At 43.8% G+C, this 24003-nt stretch overlaps 2 protein-coding genes across 4 annotated transcripts in view; one reads left to right on the top strand and one right to left on the bottom strand.

Moving 5' to 3' along the window:
• FARP1 (FERM, ARH/RhoGEF and pleckstrin domain protein 1) overlaps positions 1-24003 on the top strand; it is a 312172-nt gene that overhangs the window by 16920 nt on the left and 271249 nt on the right. The window lies entirely within an intron of this gene.
• RNF113B (ring finger protein 113B) lies at positions 17517-19004 on the bottom strand. The gene is made up of 2 exons (XM_003279205.4): positions 18017-19004; positions 17517-17909 (listed from the first exon to the last, which is right to left on the bottom strand). Exons 1-2 carry the CDS (start codon positions 18969-18971, stop codon positions 17896-17898), a joined length of 969 nt encoding a protein of 322 aa, XP_003279253.3. The 5' UTR covers positions 18972-19004; the 3' UTR covers positions 17517-17895.

Genomic DNA, 24003 nt, shown 5'->3' on the forward strand with positions numbered 1-24003 from the left:
CTTTCCCCGGCATAATTTTGGGCCAGGAAGGTTGATCAGTCCTAAGATTGAGGAGAAAAATAAGAAAAGTCTATCTTCAAGGTAGAGAAATCCCAGTGATCTGCCAAAACCCATTTCCTGAAAATTGCTTGAGTCTAGTGTGTGAACGAGCATGGCAGAGAGCATGTAGGAAACACCTTCCGGCCTATCCTTGGAGTCATGCTCCTTGATGGGGTGCTATTCCCATGGCCAGTTTTGTGCTAGGATCATGCTAGGCACTGTGCTCAGCATGTTGCATAGATTTTTACTCGACCATTCAATGAAGAAGATATTCATTTGACAGGAAGCTGAGGCTTAGACTATATGGTATTATGCCCAATGTCACACAGCTAATAAGCGAAGTCAGGTTTTCCCAGAGTCCACACTCTTCTTGGAGGCACAGTTTGGGGTCTTCTTGTAGTACAAGTGTCCCTGAGTATGCCAGATGAGGGTGAGAGGAGATTTATCTTGCAAGATCAGGGTCAGAATCTTTATTGAAAATTTTATTGCTTTGTTCATTGTGGATTTTTTTTATTGTGATTTTTTTTTTTTTTTTTTTTTTTTGGAGATGGACTCTTGCTTTTGTTGCCCAGGCTGGAGTGCAATGGCGCTATCTCAGCTCACCGCAACCTCCGCCTCCCAGGTTCAAGCGATTCTCTTGTCTTGGCCTCCTGAGTAGCTGGGATTACAGGCATGCGCCACCATGCCTGGCTAATTTTGTATCTTTAGTAGAGATGGGGTTTCTCCATGTTGGTCAGGCTGGTCTCAAACTCCCAACCTTAGGTGATCCCCCCGCCTCGGCCTCCCAAAGTGCTGGAATTACAGGTGTGAGCCACTGCGCCCAGCCTACTTGTGATTTAAAAAAATATTCATTACACATGACTATCTTAATTATGGAGTATTTGGCACTCCCTTAAATTCTGTACCCAAGGCGAGTGCCTCACTGGCCTCACCCTAGTGCCAAGCAGTGAGCAGTTGTGAAGTTGGAGGATGAAAATCTGGTCAATCACCAGATGATTTCATCATCATTTTTGGCATTGTAGTACAATTTTGTTTTCCTTCAAGGCATTTTTGGAGGCCAGTCATGGTCTTAAAAATGTACTTTAGCTTCACCTTTGAAGATACTGACCTGTCTGATACACAGTTGTTGGTACCAGAGGTTGCTTGCAGCATTTCACCTTTTAGAAACCAAAGCCCAGGTCCAGTGAAAGCCTGTGAGAGTCACTGTGGCCAGGAAACCATGGCTTTGGAGCTTGGTGATGGAGGTGAGGGAAGAAGGAGTTCTATTTTTAAATTGAAGTCACATCATAAAGGAACTGAGAAATGAAGCCTCCTTTGAGTGGATATGCCAGCACTCTGGCAGGTGTGTGCTGTAGGCGTGATGGTGGGGTCTGGGCTGCCTGGCGCTGGGTAGTGGCTGTCCCCTCTTTCCCTGCATTGCTACAGGATAACTTGGGTAGACCAGCTGTCCTACACAGATCATAAGGGTAGCCTAATGTATTTCACGTGAGAATGGGCTGTGTTTCACTGAGGCTTTAAAAATAGCCTCGTTTCTTTAAAAGCTTTTTTTCTTGTTTCTTTTTGTTAATTGCAAAAACAAATAAGGTCGTTGTAGAAACATGGAAAGTGAAGAAAAGTAGGCAGAATACATACACACAGACACCTGTTATTAACGACTGCCACTCCAGCACACACAGATTGCTTTTGTCATATATGCCTTTTTTTAAAAAATTTTTTAAATTGAAAAAATTTTTTTGAGACTGAGTCTTGCTCTGTTGCCTAGGCTAGAGTGCAGTGGTGCAAACTCGGCTCACTGCAATCTCCACTTCCCGGTTCAAGTGATTCTTCTGCCTCAGCCTCCTGAGTAGCTGGGATTATAGGCTCACACCACCATGCTTGGCTACTTTTTTTTTTTTTTTTTTCGGTATTTTTAGTAGAGATACAGGGTTTTGCCACGTTGGCCAGGCTGGTCTCAAACTCCTGACCTCAGGTGATCCACCCACTTGGCCTCCCAAAGTGCTGGGAGTACAGGAGTGAGCCACTGTGCCTGGCTTATATTTGCCTTATTTTGTTTTCTTAATGGACTTTATTATTCATAGCAGTTTTAGGTTCTCAGCAAAATGGAGCAGAAGTTAAAATTCCCCTATGTCCTCCCGCTGAACCTTCCCTACCATCAACTTCCCACAGTTTCCTTAATTTTTACATTTTTTTTTTTTTTTTTTTTTGAGACGGAGTCTCGCTCTGTCACCCAGGCTGGAGTGCAGTGGCGCAATCTCGGCTCACTGCAAGCTCCGCCTCCCGGGTTCACACCATTCTCCTGCCTCAGCCTCTCCGAGTAGCTGGGACTACAGGTGCCCGCCACCACGCCCGGCTAATTTTTTGTATTTTTAGTAGAGACAGGGTTTCACTGTGGTCTTGATCTCCTGACCTCGTGATCCGCCTGCCTCGGCCTCCCAAAGTGCTGGGATTACAAGCGTGAGCCACCGTGCCCGGCCAATTTTTACATTTTTAAGAATGCTCTATTTTTTTTCAAATTGATAATATACATATGTTTTGTGAATTTCTTTCCCCTCCATTATCTTTCTTCAGTAATATATGTATATTTTTTGTGAGATGGAGTTTTGCTCTTGTTGCCCAAGCCAGAGTGCAATGGCGTGGTGATCTTGGCTCACTGCAACCTCCATCTCCTGGGTTCAAATGATTCTCCTGCCTCAGCCTCCTGAGTAGCTATGATTACAGGCGTGCGCCACCACGCCCGGCTAATTTTTTGTATTTTTAGTAGAAACGGGGTTTCACCATGTTAGCAAGGCTGGTCTCGATTTCCTGACCTCAAATGATCCGCCCGCCTTGGCCTTCCAAAGTGCTGGGATTACAGGCATGAGCTACCATGCTCGGCAGCTTCAGTAGTCTTTAAGTCAACATGATTGAGGTCAGAGGTCTCTTGAGGTCATTTCCTGTTGACCTTTCTCTGAGGAATGCAGCTGAGTTCACATGATGGGAAGGGGGTTCCCAGATGTCTTTCAAGCCCTTGACTGTTTATGATGTGGCGATTTCCCAGAATGTGTATAGAAGGCTTTAGGGACTATGAAGTCCCTACCTTCTTGTCTTTCTTTTTCTCTTTCTTTCTTTCCTTCCCTCCCTCCCTCCATCATTCCATCCTTCTTTCTTTCTCCGTTTCTTTCGAGGCAGGGTCTCATTCTGTCACCAGGGCTGGAGTGCAGTGGTGTGATCATAGCTCACTGCAGCCTCAACCTCCTAGGCCCAAGTGATCTACCCACCTCAGCCTCTTGGGTAGCTGGGACTACAGATGCAGTCTGCCACTTCTGGCTAATTTTTGGAATTTTTTTGTAGAGACGGAAGTCGTGCTATCTTCCCCAGGCTGGTCTCAAAATGACCTCAAGCAATCCTCTCCTCTTAGTCTCCCCAAATGCTGGGATTACAGGCCAGCCACTGTGCCTGGCTCTTCCTGTCTCTTTCTTTTATCACTTGACCTTTTTCTCACTGGCCCTTGGAGGAGGGGGTTTGGGATTCAGTTTCTATTAAAAGTGTTCTTCATGGGTTAGAAAATTGAACTGTAGCGGGAATGTTTCCAGAAAAGTCTTAAGTGTCAGGGGAGACACCTAAAGTGAGATGAATCAGTTAATACTCCTGTGTGCCATGCCTGCGTACAAGTGTGGAGTTTCTAAGTGGCGTAGGACAGATTTCTAAGGTGGTGGGCAGGCAAGAACTGACAAGGTCTGCCTTCTCATTGATGTGCAGAGGAGAATCTTTTCCTTGTGTACCAACAATTCTGGCTTATTTTGTTTGCGTCTGTGCAGCTATTCCTAGCTTGGGGCATGGCCTGTAGTAGGTGCTCATTAAATCTTTGTTGAAGAAACCCCTCTTGGGGTTTCTGGATAAACTTACCTTGAACCTCTCAAACCTGGGCTGACCTCACCAGCTGTTTAGCCCCCATGGTCTGTAAAAGCCTTGAACTTATAGTCACAAATGGGTGGCAAATATACATTTATTTATGATCTTAGTCTTCTGACACTTTATCTACTTTACCCTTTATCTACCTTTGACTTCTAGATTGTTTCTGTCTCTCTCACGTCCAGGCCTGTTAGCCTCTGATAAAGTTAGAGATGCTCTAACAATGTTCTAGGAGTGGCTGAGGCGCCTTGCAAGTCAGGAGCTACAAGATCTTAAAAACAAATACCAATTTAGGTTGCTGGCGAGGTTGCAGAGAATAGGGAATGCCTCTGCACTGTTTGTGAGAGTGTAAATTAGTTCAACTGTTGTGGAAAGCAGTGTGGCGATTCCTCAGAGAGCAAAAAACAGAATTACCATTCAACTGAGCGATCTCATTACTGGATATATACCCCCAAAAATATAAGTCATTCTACCATAAGGACATAGGCACGCGAATGTTCATTGTGGCACCGTTCACAATAGCAAACACATGGAAGGAACCTAAATTCCCACCAATGACAGATTGAATAAAGAAAATGTGGTACATATATACCATGGAATACTATGCAACTATAAAAAAGAACAAAATCATGTCCTTTGGAGGAACATAGATGGAACTGGAAGCCATTGTCCTTAGCAAACTAACGCAGGAACAGAAAAGGAAATACCGCATGTTGTCACTTACAAGTGGGTGCTAAATGATGAGAACTAGTGGACACACAGAGGGGAACAACAGACACTGGGGCCTATTTGGAGAAGGGTGGCAGGAGGGAGAGGAGCAGAAAAAATAACTATTGGGTACTAGGCTTAGTACCTGGATGACAGAATAGTCTTTTAAACCCTGTGACATGAGTTTACCTATATAACAAACCTGCACATGTGCCCTGAACCTAAAATAAAAGTTAAAAATTAAAAACAAAAAATTACCCCTCCCCTTCAAATCCCAAATAGCCATTTAGGAAAATCAAATCAAATACTTATTTGTGTTTTTTTTTTTTTTTTTGGGAATGGGATCTCACTTTGTCACCTGGGCTGGAGTGCAGTGGTGTGATCTAGGCTCACTGCAGCCTCTGCCTCCCAGGTTCCAGCAATAAAAAATACTTACTTGGTAGTATGGTAGCATCCATTAGTGGCTTATAAATTAAACTTAGCATGGCCTTTTCTTTCCTTTTTTTTTTTTGAGATGGAGTTCTGCTCTTGTCGCCCAGGCTGGAGTGCAGTGGCACGATCTCAGCTCACTGCAACCTCTGCCTCCTAGATTCAAGTGATTCTCCTGCGTCAGCCTCCCGAGTAGCTGGGATTACAGGCACCCACCACCACGCCCGGCTAATTTTTGTATTTTTAGTAGAGACGAGGTTTCACCATGTTGGCCAGGCTGGTCTTGAACTCCGGATCTCAGATTATCCGCCTCCCTCGGCCTCCCAAAGTGCTGGGATTACAGGCATGAGCCACCGCACCTGGCCAGCATGACTTTTTCTAAACACTTCAAGATTATCCTTCTTTAGCTTAATTCTAATTGCTGGATTGCTTGACTGCACCTCCATGAATAATCCTGTTGGCACTAAGTCCTGCAAATGCCTTACTTTTGATGAAGAGTTTACCTAATAGCATGTAAGATTGTGCAGGAAACGAAGGACAGAAAGGCGCCTCCGTTTGTTAATTTGCGGGCCACCTTGGTCAGTTTCGGGGGCGTGGCGTTTGTTTTCACCATATGGCGGGTGACGGAACATCTGGACTCTGTTTACCTGACAGCCACAGGGCAGCATTTCAGGAACTCTTGAGAATGTGGGAAAGGACATTTTAGTTCTAGTCTGAAACTAGGACATTTTAGTTCTAGTTTGAAAGAGTCATAGAGAGTCTGGGTTGCTCTTGGTGGGTTTATGCTCAAAAGCCTTTTAATTCTTTCTAATTGAATTCCCTTGGCTTAAGATTCTTTTGATTTGTATTTGATTAAACAACAAAGCGACACATCTGTGGCCTTCATTTGTATGCATCTTTACCTACTGCTGTGAATCCAATGAGAGGTGTCTTTCAGAGAACTTAGATTTTTGTTTAATACAAAACAAGCTGATAATTGTTTTAGGAATTACAGAGCATTCTTCCTTGTTGTTATAGCTTCCTCCTCCACCATCTAATGTGTAAATATGTGTGAGAGGGGAAGAAATAGAACCATGGTTTGGCAGGTTGAGAGGTTTGTCAGTTAGAATTGTCCCAAGTGGGTCGGCCGCAGTGGCTCACACCTATAATTCCAGCACTTTGGGAGGCCGAGGCAGGTGGATCACTTGAGGTCAGGAGTTCGAGACCAGCCTGGCCAGCATGGTGAAATCCCATCTCTACTAAAAATACAAAAATTAGCTGAGCGTGTTGGTGTGCGCCTGTAATCCCAGCCCTTTGGGAAACCGAGGCGGGTGGATCACTTGAGGTTGGGAGTTCAAGACCAGCCTGGCCAACATGGCAAAACCCTGTGTTTACTAAAAATACAAAAATCAGCTGAGCGTGGTGGTGCACACCTGTAATCCCAGCTACTCTGGAGGCTGAGGCAAGAGAATCACTTGAACCTGGGAGGCGGAGGTTGCAGCGAGCCGAGATTGAGCCATTGCACTCCAGCCTGGGTGACAGAGCGAGACTCTGTCTCAAAAAAAAAAAAAAAAAGTCCAAAGTGAATGATGTGATGATTGCTTCGTTGGTCTCATTCTTCTTTATCCTTTAAGTGATTTAAAATCATACTGTAACTTGGCATGTTATGCTGATATTCAAAGAAATGAAACAGTTTTTGAGGAGAAATGTCAGTGTTTTGAGGCAGATTGTAACTATTGAAGATATTGTGAGTGCTCTTCTGTGCCCAAAGATGGACATGCCTTGATTTTTAAACCCCACTAATTCAGAGTTCAGGACAGTTTGACCCTTTGTCAGTCTGAAGTTTGTTTTAACAGAAGGCTGTGGGAAAAAGTTTGTTACACAAATAATGAAAATTTACAGGGGAAAGTTTACTCTATTTAAAAAAGACTTTTTCCAACACTTCAGCATCATTAGTAATTTTTTCCCATTAAAACAAACCTGGTAAGACCTTAATACGATAATCTCTCATCATTTATTAAAAAAAAAACCCCTTCCAGAAGTGTTTTTTTTTTTTTTCTTTATATTGAGACGGAGTCTCACTCTGTCATGCAGGCTGGAGTGCAGTGGTGCGATCTTGGGTCACTGAAACCTCTGCTTCCCAGGTTCAAGCAATTCTACTGCCTGAGCCTCCAGAGTAGCTGAGATTACCGGCGCACACCACCACGCCTGGCTAATTTTTTTGTATTTTTAGTAGAGATGGAGTTTTGCCATGTTGGCCAGGCTCCTCTCGAACTCCTGATCTCAGGTGATCCGCCTGCTTTGGCCTCCTAAAGTGCTGGGATTACAGGTGTGAGCCACTGTGCCCAGCCCAGAAGTCTTTTATGCATAGACTTTTAGCACGAATAGTAGCATACCCTAAATATGGTGTTGTGCCTGTTCTCTTCAGTTTAATACACTCTGAAGATGGTTTCATATTAGTACATACAGATTAGCCTCATTCTTTTTATCAGCATATAAACAGAGGGGTACCATTAAATAATCTGTAAAATGTTCCCTATCGATAGACATCTAGGTTGTTCTGAATATTTTGCTCGTCTAAACGACACTGCACTGAAGATCGGTGATACCTGAAGAATTAAATCCTAGTAGGATCAGTGGTCAAAGTCTGTATTTGTTTTTAATATACACAGATATTGCCATATTGCCTTCCACGGCTTATAACCTTATAGCTGTTCATTCGTTTTATGAACTTGCATATAGTGCTTACTTTGTGCTAGAAACTGTATCAGATGTTTTACAAATATTAATTTGTTTAATCCCCAAAGCTACCTGTAGGGGAGAGGTATTATCATGATCACAGTTTTGCTGATGAGGTAACTGAGGCAGGAGAGATGAAGTAACTTGCCCAAGGTTCACCTCAAGTAGCAGAGCAGAGATTTGAACCCACACAGTCTGGATCTGCTGTTCGCTCTTAATCACTGTGTTTAGGCCATTTTTCCCCAACCTGAAACCCACAGTGATGGCACATATTTTCACCTGTCCTAATCTGATCAGTGAGATGCCAGTTTTTCTTTTCTTTTCTTTTTTTTTTTTTTTTGAAACAGGGTCTCGCTCTGCCCCTCTGGCTGAAGTACAGTGTCGTGATCATGGTTCACTGCAGACTTGACCTCCTTGGGCTCAAGGGATCGTCCTACCTCAGCCTCCTAAGAAGCTGAGACTATAGGCGTGCACTACCACGCCTGGCTAATTTTTTTGTCTTTTTAGTAGAAATTGGGTTTTGCCATGTTTCCCAGGCTGATCTTGAACTTCTGGGCTCAGGCAATCTGCCTGCCTCGGCCTCCCAAAGTTCTGGGATTAGAAGCATGTGCCACCACACCCGGCCCATTTTTTCTTAATTGTCATTTTGCACTTTTCTTACTACTTGTTGTGGTTGAATATATTTTCAAACGCTGACAACTCAACAAGCCATTTGTATTTTCTTGACCATCCTTCTACTCCCTGTTCCTGTCCCTTGCCCAATTTTCCATGAGGTTGCAAATATTTTTCTTATTGATTTATAGGACTTCCTTTGTATATGGAGAATTCTTATTGATTTATAGGCATTCCTTTGTATATGGAGAAAATCAGCCCTTTATAATATGTAATTCAAGTACTTTTTCCTAGTTTGCTTTTGGCTTTGCACTTTATTAGTTTTTTTTCCCTTATGGCATGTAGCATTTAGGTCATGCTTAAGAGAGATACGCAATTTGAAAACAGTTTTACTCTTTTTTGTTTTGGAAACAGAGTCTCACTCTCTCACTCTGTCACCTAGGCTGGAGTGCAGTGGCATGATCTCAGCTCACTGCAGCCTCTGCCTCCGTGGTTCAAGTGATTCTCCTGCCTCAGCCTCCCTTGTAGCTGAGATTATAGGTGTCCACCACCACATCCAGCTAATTTTTGTATTTTTAGTAGAGCTAGGGTTTCACCTTGTTGGCCAGGCTGGTCTCGAACTTCTGACCTCAAGTGATCTGCCCGCCTTAGCCTCCCAAAGTGCTAGGATTACAAGCATGAGCCACCGCGCCTGGCTGCGAACAGTTTTAAAAAATTTTATATTGTCTTCTACAACTTGATGATTCATTAAAAAAATCTACATTGACTCAAGTAATATTGGGATCTAATTTTATTTTTCTGATAATAATCAGTAGTAATGATGCACAGCTCTACAAGAATAAAGAGCCTTCCAATAGATTAGATTTGGTGCCATGCTGGCCGGGCGCGGTGGCTCACACCTGTAATCCCAGCACTTTGGGAGGCCGAGGCGGGCAGATCACGAGGTCAGGACATCGAGACCATCCTGGCTAACACGGTGAAACCCCATCTCTACTAAAAATACAAAAAATTAGCCGGGCGTGGTGGTGGGTGCCTGAAGTCCCAGCTACTTGGGAGGCTGAGGTGGGAGAATGGCATGAACCTGGGAGGCAGAGCTTGCAGTGAGCCGAGATCGCGCCACTGCACTCCAGTCTGTGTGACAGAACGAGACTCCATCTCAAAAAAAAAAAAAAAAGAAAGAACAGATTTGGTGCCATGCTGTTGTAATAGATTCTGCTATGACTATTGACAGCTGAACTGCGTCATGAGCTTTGTGGCTCATGTATATACCATAACTAATTTTCCTTTGTTGCCCAGTTTTGTTTCCCGTGGAGTTAATAGTTATCTTGCTTTTCCTTTGCTTCATTTTCCACGTACTTATCTAATTAATTCTGAAACTCTCACCTGTTGTCTAAATCGCCTTTTAGTCTCTTCAGATTAATCAGATCATTGGATATCCCATTTCATCCTTGAGAGACCCTTGTCCAGAAGTCTTCAGACTGGGCCGGGTTTCTCACTGGCCTGGTCAGCGTCCTAGGGTCTCCCCTACTGTAATCTAGCGGGGGTTCCCCCTTGCCTCTATCACCTGATGTAGGGTCTCTGTCCTGGACTGCTTCAGGGATCTCCCCATGACCCTGGTCATCCCCTTTGCTTCTCTTTCTTGAAATTTGTTTCCTGGAGCTTATCTTCTGATTTCTGTTTTTTTGTTTTTGTTTTTTCCCTTCATTCTGGTGGAGCCCTTCCCAAAGTGATTGGAATGATAAATGCTTTGAGACCTTGTGGATTTGATAGAAGATCAGAAAACAGGATCTTGAGCTGAGAGGCTGTTTAAGAAGTAGGTGAAATGTTCAGGTGTCCTGTACTTCCTGCTGTGGGCAGGGGGGATCAGCTCTCAACCCCTGCTGCACTCACCCAGTGTGGTTCGCAGTGCAGTCTTTGTTTAACTCAGTGTTGGTGTGTATGTCGTTATGACTGTGTGGACTTCTTCACTGCTGAGCCAGATAATGCCCTATGATAGTTTTCTTCAAAAACTGTTTTTTTTTTTTGTTGTTCCCGAGATAATTCATTTTTTAAAATTTGCTTGATTTTTCTACGTATCCATTGCTAATAACTTGAACCAACCTATCAGTTTTCTTTCAACTAATTTGTACTGATCTCTAAGCCATTTATAGCCATTCAGTTCCCCCATCATCCTTTTTCCTGGTGCTTCACCTTCTGTAGCACCCCCATCCTTCAGCTTCTATCTGAATGCGTTGTACTCTAGGCCTAGTTCACAACCATCATTCAGGGGCTTTCCTTTACTCTTCTCCTTTCTTGGACATGCTCTTTTCTGGATTCCGTATCATCTCATTTCATGATTTACTGCATTGTTTTGGTAGAACACCTATACCAGTAGCTTTCTCAGAAAGGTACAAGGAGCTACATTTCTTTTGAATCTTTAACATGTGAAAATATCTTTGCTGGATGCAGTGGTGCATGCTTGTAATTCCAGCTGCATGGAAGGCTGAGGTGGGAGGATTGTTTGAGGCCAGGAGTTCAAGACCAGCCTGGGAAACATGGCAAGACCTTGTCTCGTCTCTTGAAAGAACAACAAGAAGAAGAAACTTTAAGGCATCCTTAGATTTCCTTGATAATTTTACTACATACAGAGTTAAAAATGGAGGCCGGGCACGGTGGCCCAAGCCTGTGATCCCAGCACTTTGGGAGGCCGAGGGCGGGCGGATCATGAGATCAGGAGATCGAGACCATCCTGGCTAACAGGGTGAAACCCTGTCTCTACTAAAAATACAAAAAATTAGCCGGGCATGTTGGCAGGCGCCTGTAGTCCCAGCTACTCGGGAGGCTGAGGCAGGAGAATGGCGTGAACCCGGGCGGCGGAGCCTGCAGTGAGCCAAGATCACGCCACTGCACTCCAGCCTGGGGCACAGAGAAAGACTCCGTCTCAAAAAAAAAAAAAAAAAAAAAAAAAAAAGGAAACTACTATCCTTGAAATTTTGAAGATATTGCTCTGTTGTCTTCTAACATACTTTGGATATGATTTAATTTTTTCTTCTTCTCCCTGGAACGTTTTAGAATCTTAAGATTTTAAAGTGTCACAACTTTTGTCATGTACCTTGGTGTAGATCCTTTTAAAATTATTTATGCTGGGTATTTTGCTTTCTCCGTTTAGTCTGGACACCATTGTCCATCGGTCTGAGATATTTCCTAAGTTTTCAAAAAAAAAATTCTTTTAAAAAAACTTCGTATTATTTGATGATTAGGGCTTTAGGAAGATTCTCTACTTTCCTACCTTTAAAATTTTCCATCTAGTTACGTTTTGCCTTACTTCCTATGAGATCTCTTCAAATTAATCTTTAATATAGAAATAAAACTCAATTATCCATATTATCAATTTCGGGGAGCTACTGGCCTTTTTTCCATTGTAGCTCTTCTTGTATTTTGGAAGAGATTCTTATTCTCTTGGGGAATAGTCTAGATTTTAAAACATTTTCTTCTGCTACCTAGAATGTCTGCATTTTTTTTTTTTTTTTTTTTTTTTTGATAGAGTCTTACTCTGTCACCCAGGCTGGAGTGCAGTGGCGTGATCTCAGATCATTGCAACCTTTGCCTCCCGTGTTCAAGCAATCCTCCCACCTCAGCCTCTCAAGCAGCTAGGATTACAGGCATGCGCCACCACGCCTGGCTAACTTTTGTTTGTTTGTTGAGACAGCATCTTCTTGCTCTGTCACCCAGGCTGGAGTGCAATGGCGCGATCTCGGCTCACTGCAGCCTCCGCCTCCCGGGTTCAAGCGATTCTCCTGCCTCGACCTCCCGAGTAGCTGGGACTACAGGTGTGTGCCACCATGCCCGGCTAATTTTTTGTATTTTTAGTAGAGATGGGGTTTCACCATGTTAGCCAGGATGGTTTCTATCTCCTGATCTTGGGATCTGCCCACCTCAGCCTCCCAAAATGCTGGGATTACAGGTGTGAGCCACCACACCTGGTCTAATCGTTGTATTTTTAGTAGAGACAGGGTTTCACCATGTTGGTCAGCTGGTCTCGAACTCCTGATCTCAAGTGATCTGCCCACCTCAGCGTCCCAAAGTGCTGGAATTACAGGTGTCAGCCACCGCACCCGGCCATCTACATGTTTTTAGAAGGTTTTTTTCCTCTTCTTTGTTTTGGATCTGACTTTCATTTTGCAGGCTTTTCTTGAATGTGTACTGATCTTTGGCTGATCCAAGGCACTTAAAATCAGGTTGGAATTTTTGTGCACATGGATGGTACTTGTCAATTGTTGATTTTTCTTTAAAATGATGAAGCAGCAACTGGTCTTTTTTGTCAAAGGAAATCCTCAAATATCAATATATGTGCTCATTGAGATGGTCCTGAGAATAATTCCACCAGCCCTGCCTGGAATAAACCTGTATAAGCTATTCTGGAAGCAGGATGGAAGAAGGGGACTGTGGGGGTTCCCTGGTACAGTAAGTAGACTGATTCTTCCTCAATTCTCAACACCTCGTGCCTCATTTTCAGCCCTGAATTATACACACTCTCTTTGTCATTGTGCCTGGAGTATGTGAGTTTCTAATTTTCCTGGTTCATTGTCCTTGGGTAATAAACTTCTTTGGGGTTTGGGTAGGTGGGAGAGGGTCCCTGGGTGCAAAGGTCTAGCCTCTTCATATAGTGACTTGCACCCTCTTGTTTCCCACACCCTTCCCCCTTCCCATTCAGCATGAGCCTCTTGGGCTTTGGACTATGTTGTTGGAATTCTCTGAGCATCACTTACGATACAAATCAAAACAGACCTCTCTCTTGCTTTCTGTCACCCAAAAGTCAGTAGAATGTTTTATCTGCTCTTGTTCCTGCTGCTATAGTCCTCTTAAAGTATATTTACTGGCATTTTTGTAGGATTTTTGGTGTTGATACAGGCATGTGGTTAATCTGCCATGTTCAAGTGGAAGTCCATTTTATTTTACCAAGGTATAAATAAGATGATTTAAAAATTTACTGTAATAGCAGTAATCATACCAGAGCTACATTGTTAAAAAATTATGCAAAATTTTTATTTTCTAAGGGTGCAGATTCAGTCAGATATTCACAGATTAGTCTAATTTATATGATTTGCTTAAAATCTGCCTCCCCACCAATGAGATAGCCTCTGAACTCGTCTGAGAGTGTGAATAACATTTTTGAGTTGACCATTCAGACTTGTGCCCCTGCATGTATCTGCACATGCGCTCGGTCACATTTCTTTATCTCATTTTCTTCCCTATCACACAGAAAATGACATTCAGCCTGAGGTTTGGTTTTGTTTTGCGTTAGGTCTCTGGCTGCAGGTGTTGTGGCGCTCTGGGGGTGTCTGCCAGCCTCCTGTCAGTGCAGCAGTTCTCTTCTGGATGGTAACAAAGAGAAGATGTCACGGACAGTGCAGGGCCATGGAAATCCGGCTGTTCTTTTTCTGTGCTCTGCTGTTTGTTGGGCGGGGTGGGAAAAAGTATGAGAATTCTAGTTCTGATTAGCCGTGAATGAAACTTTTCTCAGTGGGAGTCCTGCAGACACCAGGGTGTGGTGACTGATTTCATTTCTGCTGCTCAAGGAGGTCTCGGTGGCCGTAGGCACAGAGTGCTTGGAAGGCAGGAGAAACTGGCAGGATCAGCAAGCCTCTGAAAGTAGGGCGTCAGTGGGGGTTGGCACGGGCTGGGGCTGGTCTCCGGCAGTGCCACTGAGCAAGTTATGTGACTAGCTAGGTTTCTGGTCTCCTTGACCCCCTTGGAATTTCCCCATGACCTCACCTCCCCAGGGGTTGTAGCCAAAGAACGAAAATCACAGAGCTGCCTCTAGCATAGCACCCTTAAAATGCTCAGCTATGAAAGGAACAGTTCCTTAACATTCAACAGACAGAAGCAGAGAAAAGTTACCTATTAGCCCTTAACCTACCTGCTTCCTGGTTTGTTTTAGATCTTGGGCAAGTGTTATAGTTTTCATATTTATTTTTTGGAAGTGGAGAAGCTGGAGAGAGAAGGAAGTGAGCTAATAACCAGCTTTTCAAGAGTGCTGACTTCTGCATTTCTTAGTACAGGATTTTGCCAGGCCCTTGACATTCGTTTAAAGGAAGAAATAATTCTTTCTCCTTGAACATCTGTGCACATCAGTGGGGGTGGGAGTCTAGAGCCCGAGGAGAGTATGAGATAACTTAGCACGTTTCTGAAAGCTAGGATGAGAGACAGCAGATCCACGTTATTGTACTGCACTGGCAACAACCCAGTAGCAAAGGCAGACCAATGAAATGTGCCAAAAAGATGCATTTGTAGTGTGGTATAATCACATTTTGAAAAATGTGCAGTGGATAAGTGGGGAAATAAGCATTCTGGTTGCTTTATAAATAAAAGTAGTTAAGGATGTCTATCAGTCTCGTATTTTTTAGCTCCAGCATTGGATATGTAGAATAAAAAAGGCAAACCCAATTCACTGAATCAGTTTGGCATAGAGCTCTTTTCAAATTCAGCATCATTTCAGTGCATTTCAGCTTTATACGTAGCTCTAAGCCAGGAAATCTCAGGTTTAATTAGGTCATTTGTTCTTGAGAGTTCTGTCCTTGCAAAACAGGAGAGGAATTTTTATGGGCAGTTGGCACACAGAAAAAGTCAACAGCAAAATGTTCCTGTTTTCTTCAATTTTAGGTGGTACTTATGAAAACTCCTTAGAAGGAATTTTGTATATTTCGGGATATTAATCAATCTGGGTACAATGTCTTCAGGTTTTGATTTTCATCTACTCTAGGTTTTTGTCTCTGCCTGGAGTCTTTGGAATCCTAGGGGATTTGTGACCTTGGAATGCAGGCCTGTGAGGCATTTTCAGGATTTCAGAAGGCCTAACCAGAAACTCACAGTCATGGGGAGAGGGACTGGAGCTGCCTTCGTAAGTCCATGCAAATTAATTAAAACATCAAAGCGTTGTTTGGTTTTGCCAGATTTTTCTCACGTTGCTCATGTTGATTCCGAAGGACTTATTGACCATTACGTGTGCCTTCAGTGAACAGAAAAAAGGTCAAGTCAGTTGTTGCTTAACTGCAGCCTGGCTGATGTGTTCTTTTGACCAGAAGGATAGGGGTTGGGGTGTGATGTGGTGGGACCTGGTCCAGACAGGATAAAGTGCCCGTAACTACGGTGCTAACTTTGAAAGCCAGCTGGCCCCACACTGCTCTTCACTTCCCCAGCAGTGTGCTGTGTAAGGTGGTGCAGTGCTGATGGGGGACTGTCCTCATCCTTGTTCTGCGCTATTTCAGCAAAAGTCTGAGGGGTCGCTTCAGCGTTGTGACCTTAGAGCGTGGTGATGGGAAGGACTCAGCTCCCAAGGAATGTGTGCACTCCCTGCAGTCCTGCTTGCTTCTTCCTTCCAACTCCACAATGTTTATTTCATACGTTAATATGAAAAATACACAGAGAAAAGACTGGAAGGAAATCGGCCAAAATGCTAGCAGATTTTGTTTACCCACTCTATGTTAGTAAACCAAATTGCCAAATTCAGCAGCGCTTACCAGTGATCGCCTTTCTGCTTAATTTTGCAAATGATCGATTATGAACCTTATTCTGTCATTTTAAAAATGGAATAAGAACTATATATCTTAGTGTATATTTGGAATGTTTTCAAAAGGTTAGTGACTTGGAGCACTTGTTGACAAGGTTCACGAGTGTAGCTGAGTCCAGTGTCTATGAGGGGGTCTAAAACACACATGAAGCACTGTAAAGAAACTCGAGTGAGCCTTGCGAGGAAAATCCTGGAGCCAGAGCTTAGAGTTTCTGCTTCGGAGTGCCTGAAAGTTTCATATTTCTTCTTTTGTGCAGATTCCAAATGTTTTTGGAAGGCTTGAAAGTGAATAAAATAGCCCTTTGACAGAACTGACAAAAATGGACGGACTTAGGGGTAGGGCCCAGTAAGTCATTGTACACAAGCTTTGTGTTATTAGCTTTGGCAAGGACAATTCTTAGAGAAAGCTCTATGTGAAATGCCAGAATAAATGGCTCACTTTTATGGGGCACTTGAACTGTCTGCCTTGTCGACTATCAAGCTGCCATTTTCCCTGCTTGAATTATAATAATCGATGTTTATAGCACATACTATATGTCAGGCACTGTTCTAAATATGTTAATTTTTGCTTCAAAACAACCCTGTGAGATACTACTACGTATGAGGAAACTGAGGCACTGAGGCACAGAGAGGTAAAGTAACATACCCAAGGTAACGCAGCTGTAACTGGTAGAACCATGACTTGAATCCTAACTCGCTCCTGGGTCTGTGCCCTCAACCACGGCTCTGCTTTTGCCTGCAAACTGGCCATGGTGGTGGGTGGGTCGATGGGTGTGGTTCAAGGTGAAAATCAAGTGGAAAGTTTTGCTGAAGTTCACTCTGCAGCAGGTGCTTGCATAGCCGACTGCTAGGTAGCTTGGTTTGATTGACTTTTCACTAACTGACTTTTAATTGAGCTACCTGTTGGCCATTAAAAAACAGGAAGTATGTGAGACATGGTTTCAGTCTTCAAGGAATTCACAGCCAAAGTTGATATATAAGATAGGCTCTTATGAAAATTTACATAATCTGTGTCAATTCCTTGTAAGGAACTCATCAGCTGTGAGGAACTCAGCATGGATCTGTTGGTGTTTGTCTTGGGAGAGGAATACATTGCCATTTTAAGTGAGAGGATGTTAACATCAGCCAAACAAAATCAAATCCAAATTTCAGCGTGGATGTTCTTCTGTCAACTCCTCCCCTCCTTGGTTCTTAACTGATGTCCTTTATTTGCTGTTTTGGTAACTCTTGAACCCCATCCTCTCCACTCCCTCCCAGTCTTGGTTGTGTCATTTTTTCCTTCTCTGATATCTCTTTTTAGCTTTTTTGAAAAAAAAATTAATTATATACAAAACATAAAATGTACCCTTAACAATTTTTAAGTGTTCACTCATATTAACTATATACATATTGATGTGTAACAGAGCTTTATAACTTTTTCATCTAGCAAAACTCAAACTCTGTACCCATTAAACAACAGCTCCCCACTCCCACTCTTCCTAGTCCCTGGCAACCATCATTTGACTTTTTATGTAATTTTGACAACTCTAGGTACCTTATATTAGTGAAAAATCATACAGCATATTGGTCTTTTTGTGACTAGTTTATTTCACTTAGCACAGTTTCGTCTTCAAGGTTCATTCTAGTTGCAGCATGTGATCCTTAAAAGGATCCGTTTAAATCTTTAAAAGGATTTCCTTCCCGTTAAGGCTTAATAGTATTCCATTGTGTGTGTATATATCACATTTTGTTTGTCCATTCATCCATCCATAGACGCTTGGGTTGTTTACACCTCTTGGCTTTTGCAGATAATACTGCAGTGAACATGGGAGTGCACATACCTCTTTGAGATCCGGATTTCAATTCTTTTGGTTACATACTCAGGCATGGGATTGCAGGAAGACTGTCATCTCTCTCATCTTACTCAACAGGCTGCTTCTCCCCAGTGTCCAAACAGACTTGAGTCTTTCTCATCCCTTTTTTCCTAAAAGAACAACAAAATTTATTTTTAAATGTGAGAATTATGGGAAACCTAAGCCATGGGAATTGGACCCTCTTCGGGGTCTTCTGTGAAATGGGAATTGCCCCCACTTTCTGCAGCCCGAAGCTTTTGCAGTTTCGCCATCAGTTCTTTGGCGGGGTTAAAGATGCCGCCGATTGGCTGGTCACAGACGTAGCAGCGCGGGGTGGCCCGGAAGTGCTCCAGCGCGCAGCTCTCGCAGAAATAATGCCTGCACTTGGTGATGACTGGGTTTTGGAAGGCCTGGCGACATATGAAACACCTCAATGGTATTTCCTCTTCCTCGCTTCCCGCTTCATGGTTTTCGTCCTCGCAGATGCCGTAGCGACCCTCTTCAAGCTCCCGTTCAATCTCCCACCCGTGCTTGTAATCGGAACGGTCGTGGAGGAATTTGCAGCTGTCCCCGAAGCCACAGAAGCCAGTCTCCTTGTAGTCCTTGCAGATGTCAGGCTGGTAATCCCAGCGCACAGTGGCGCGCAGGTGCCCTGGCGCACGTATGGGGCCGCTCCTCGCCATCCCCGAGGAGGAGTTGCCCATGGACGTGTCCTTGGGCGTCAGGTACCTCGGGTAGCTGTGGATTCCCCGGTAGATGTGGTCGTGCTCCCGGCCCCGCAATGCCTCCTGGACCCGCTGGCTGCGCTTGAAGATGGTCTGCGTATGGTGCTCCTTCTCGGTGTCCTGCTTGAAGTCAGCGGTGGCCCCCATGTCCTCTGGCCCCACAGGCTTCGCCGAGCGGGTGGACCTGTACACTACGCCGAGGCCCTCAGGCGCCGCTTCCTCGCACCTCCTGTCGCCGTGAGCCGCCTTCCGCCAGCTGTGGAGGCCCCGGGGCCTCGGTTCCACCCGCGGGGGCCGAGCCACTGCGTCGCCCTCGTCCCCGCTGCTGCTGCTCTCTCCGTGCTCGGGGTCGCAGGCCGGGCGCTTTCTGAGGCCTGCAGCCCCTTTCCGTCCAGGCTTTTTGAAGAGGAAGGTGCATACCTGGTCTGCCTGGTCGGCTGTCCTTCCTGGAGAAGGTGGCGCTGCCATGTTTGAGTCTCAGGCTCCAAACGGCCGTGGCGTGCGTCACCCTTGCGTCGCCCTTGTGTCGCTGCACGTGGGGCATGGGCCCTCCCAGTTCTAAAAAGCAAAAGCAAGTGAAAGAAAAGCTTCTCCTAGACCAGGCGCAGTGGCTCACTCCTGTAATCCCGGGACTTTGGGAGGCCGAGGTGGGAGAATCACCTGAGGTCAGCAGTTCAAGACCAGCCTGGCCAACATAGTGAAACTCCATCCTTACTAAAAATACAAACATTACCTGGGTGAGGTGGCGTGCGCCTGAAGTCTCAGCTACTAGGGAGGCTGAGGCAGAAGAATCGCTTGAACCCAGGAGGCAGAGGTTGCAGTGAGCCGAGATCACGCCACTGTACTCTAGCCTGGGTGACAGAGCGAGACCCTGTCTCAAATTAAAAAAAAAAAAAAAAAAAAAGGCTTCTCCCGCCCTTCCTTCCCTTGACCTGCCTCCTGGCCCTCAGATGGATTCCTTGAGAGAGTCATCTTTACTTGCTCCTCAGCTCCCTCGGTGCACACTCATTTTTCAACAGATTCCTAAAAGGCCACGCGTGGAATCAGTCCAGGCCATAGCGAACCGGTGGTGCTCATCCTAAAATACAGGCGCTTGAAATGCGTATTTAAAAGCAACACACGCGCAGAAAACAAAAAAAAGATACAAGCAAAAAGTAAGATGCCTATAATCTCTCCCCTCAAAGATAACCACTGTCAACACTTTTGTGTCTATTCTTTTAATCTAACCTTTATTAAAAGACTGTCATATCACACTGCACCTGTGGTTGTGTAGCTGGCTTTCATTTTGAAATAAAAGTAACACATGTAAACATTTAAAAAAATGTTATCAAGCACTTATTGTAATGGAAATTGACTGTCCCCTGCCTGGCCCCTCCACATGCCAATTCCTCGTACCTAAGATAATCATTTTCAATTTTTTTTTTTTTTTTTTTTTTTTTTTTTTTTTTTTTTTTTTGAGAAAGAGTCTCGCTCTGTTGCCCAGGCTGGCGTGCAGTTACATGATCTCGGCTCACTGCAACCTCTGCCTCCCGGGTTCAAGCAATTCTCCTGCCTCAGCCTCCTGAGTAGCTGGGATTACAGGTGTGTGCCACCACACCCAGCTAACTTTTGTGTTTTTAGTAGTGACAGGGTTTCACCATGTTGGCCAGGCTGGTGTGGAACTCCTGACCTCAGGTGATTCACCCACCTTGGCCTCCCAAAGTGTTGGTATTACAGGCGTGAGCCACTGCACCCGGCCTTCAAATATTTTTAACCCTTTTTTTCTTGAGTTTAGCTTCAAGTTGTGAAATAATTCATTTATATAATGTAAATGGATTCCAGTTCTTATTTAGCCAATGCATGCCGTAAAGTGTTACATACAATTCCTTTTTCTAATTTAGGTTCTATCTCTTTACTTACTAGAATGGAAGATGAGATTCAACTCACTTGTAGTGCCCCCAAAACACTGGCTGCTGTGGGATGAGGGAGAAGTTGTGTGGGTCTCTCTTCCTAGACACCAAGGCATCCTCAGTTGGAGGAAATGCAATGAATAAGCTTACAGTGTTAAGAACAATTCATCATTTGTCAGTTTTCTCTTAGGACAGTAATTCTAGGTTTTTCTTCAACTGTTACATCCCATCTTTCATGTTGGAAGCTTTTCTAAAATACTTGGTTATCTCCAGCTGTTTATGCTTAAGAGTGAGGTGCCTAAAAGCTGGCTGGAATCAATTGGTATTGTCGGGCTTGTACAGTGGACTGTCCTTTGTGTGTTTCAGTTGGAACCTGTCTTTTTTCTGGACACCCCCAGATGTTGGTGTCCATATTAGTCTGTTTTCACGATGTTGATAAAGACACACCTGAGACTGGGCAATTTACAAAAGAAAAAGGTTTAATGGACTTACATTTCCATGTGGCTAGGGAGGCCTCACAATCCATGGTAGAAGGTGAAAGGCATGTCTCGCATGGCAGCAGACAAGAGAAGAGAATGAGAACCAAGTGAAAGGGGTTTCCCTTTACAAAACCATCAGATCTCACGGGATTTATTCACTACCACAAGAACAGTATGGGGGAAACTGCCTCCATGATTCAATTATCTCTGATAATTGGGTCTCTCCCACAACACAAGAGAATTATGGGAGCTACCATTCAAGATTTGGGTGGGGACACAGACAAACCATATCAGTGTCAAACCATATCAGTGTCCATAGGGGTTCTTGAGTTTCTACAGAGAAGATTTATCTCACATTCCACTGTGGGGTGTGATCTTTGCTGCCAGAATTCTGTGATAAGAGCTGTAGAAGTGGGCTGGGAAGGGAAGACCTTATAATTTGGGGTATAAACTTTGACTTGGCCCAGCGCAGTGGCTCATGCCTATAATCCCAGCACTTCGGGAGGCCGAGGCAGGTGGATCACGAGGTCAGGAGATCGAGACCATCCTGGCTAACATGGTGAAACCCCGTCTCTACTAAAAATAGAAAAAAAAATTAGCTGGGCGTGGTGGTGGGTGCCTGTAGTCCCAGCTACTCAGGAAGCTGAGGCAGGAGAATGGCATGAACCTGGGAGGCAGAGCTTGCAGTGAGCCGAGATCATGCCACTGCACTCCAGCCTGGGTGACTGAGCAAGACTCCTTTTAAAAAAAAAAAACAAAAAAACTTTGACTTAATCCCTCATTTTTAGTATAGCATCTGATTCCTACCTTTGGTTGTTCCTGGGCCCTTTGAGCATAGGCCCTCCCAGATTCAGCCTCCACAGAAGAGATATCTCCTGCTTCTGCCAGGCTAGGGAAAAGGTAGGTCCCTGGCTGCATGGGGTGGGAGATTGTGTTAGTTTTGCATTGCTATAAAGGAATGCCTGAGGCTAAGGTAATTTATAAAGAAAAGAGGATTAATTGACTTAACAGTTCTGTAGGCTGTACAAGCAGCATGGTGTTGGTATCTGCTTCTGGTGATGGCCCCAGTAAGCTTCCAGTTGTTGATCATAGTGGAAGGCAAAGGGGGAGCAGGGTGTGTCACATGGCAAGAGTGGGAGAGTGGGGAGGGGCCACACACTTCTAAACAACCAGATGGTGAACTCAGAACAAGATCTCACTTATCACCCAGGGAATGGTGCTAAACCACTCATGAGGGATCCACCCCCATGATCCAGTCACCTCCCACCAGGCCCCACCTCCAACACTAATCACATTTCAACATGAGATTTGGAGGGAACAGACATCCAAACCGTATCAGGAAATTTTCAGATTCTCAGCCAGTCTTCTTGTGTGGAGCCATATCTGTTTCCAGTGATATTGGATTCTTGCAGTTCTTGGAATTTGTCTTGAAATCGGCGTGCTGCTGCTTGTCATCTCCCTCCGCAGCCTTCAGTTTCAGCCTTCTTCCAAGTTAGTTGGGATTTTTCAGTTCACTTTCTTTCTTCTAAAATATTATTGATGTACCTGTTTTCTCTGGTGTCTCTTTCTTCTGGCTCCTTTTGTTGAGAATCTGCCTTTGTAAAGTAATGTTTATCATTTTAGTGGGATTTTGGGAGGGAATAGGGGTGAACGTCTGAGTGCAGTCCGCTGTGTTGAATGAGGAATGTTAGTGGGCTGTCTTCACTTGATAAGTATTTTCCACTGTTCCTTGGTATTTCTCCATAATGTGCATTTTAATGCCTGCATAATGATCAATTGTATGATTCTATGATGCCTTATTTTCCTAATACTCTGTTGTTAGATTGTGTTTCCTCATTTATATACCTTTCTCTGTGTTTACATTTGTTTTCTTAGGGTTGATTCCTACAAACAGAATTACTGAGTTTAAGCATTTTTAAGTCTTCTTTTTTTTTTTAAGACAGAATTTCGCTCTTGTTGCTTTCTGAAAGAGTTGTATTGTATGTACATCCACCAGACATGCATGGGTATGGCCGTTTCATTGCAGATAGCACTTCTCCCTGCTGGTTTAGGTCCACACATGCCTACTAAGTGAACGAAAAAATTGGGATGAACCAAATGAGCTTCAGTAATTCTGTCAGCTCACATGTTACGCAGCTTGGCTGTCTGAGGTCACATCTTGGTGCTGTGACCGACAGCAAATGACCTAACTGCCCTGGATTTCAGTGTTATCCCCTGCAAAGTGGGGAATAAGAGGAAGAATAATAAGTGAATAGACTTAAGTTGAGATTTTTGCCTGGCTGGCAGTGATGGAGAAGAGCAAAACCAATAAAGTCAGTTTCTTAGGTAGTAATGAAAAGATTGTTCTTTATTATTAAAAAGTGACTTGTTTGGGAAGAAGCAATACATTCTCATTACAAAAAAAATACAAAAAAGTAAAAAGAAATGAAAAACCTCACCCTAAATCTTACTGTTTAGAAATAATATTAACTTATTTATTTATTTATTTATTTATTTTTGAGAGAGAGAGAGAATCTCACTGCCGCCCAGGGGTGTGTGGCACAATCACAGCTCATTGTAACCTCAAACTCCTAGGCTGAAGCGATCCTCCTGCCTTGGCCTCCCGAAGTGCTGGGATTATAGGCATGAGCCACTGTGCCTGGCCTATGATGCTGGTAACATTTTGTGAGCCCTGTCTAGAACTTGCCATGGGCATAGGATCTTACTATACATGGTATTTAATACTTAAAGATGTAAAATAAAATAGACTTTAATTAAAGCAAAGGAAAAGAAAGTAAAGCAAGATAGAAATGCTGACTTCATTGCAAGAGAGATTAGCGCTATCTTTTAGAAACTAAATTTATGATAGAAGATGATAAATACTAAGAGATTAGAATAGTTTCTTATAAACTATGAGTTTGTGAGACTCCTTTGAAAGCTAAAAAAAATTAGAACTGACCTATGCTCTCCCTCTTTCCCAAGCTCCAAAATTTTATCAGTTAATTATGAATTTTACAATGTGAAGGATTGTAACATTTCTATTCTATTCTAATAATGCCGCAATTCCCATAGCTCTTTGACTTAGTCCCTTTTTAGGACGGATTCAGAACTTGTTGCTAGTCTTTTTACTGTGTTTTTACCTTGCTTGAATTT

This window comes from Nomascus leucogenys, chromosome 5 (genome assembly GCF_006542625.1).
Source record: "Nomascus leucogenys isolate Asia chromosome 5, Asia_NLE_v1, whole genome shotgun sequence".
In the NCBI taxonomy this organism is placed as follows: domain Eukaryota; kingdom Metazoa; phylum Chordata; class Mammalia; order Primates; family Hylobatidae; genus Nomascus; species Nomascus leucogenys.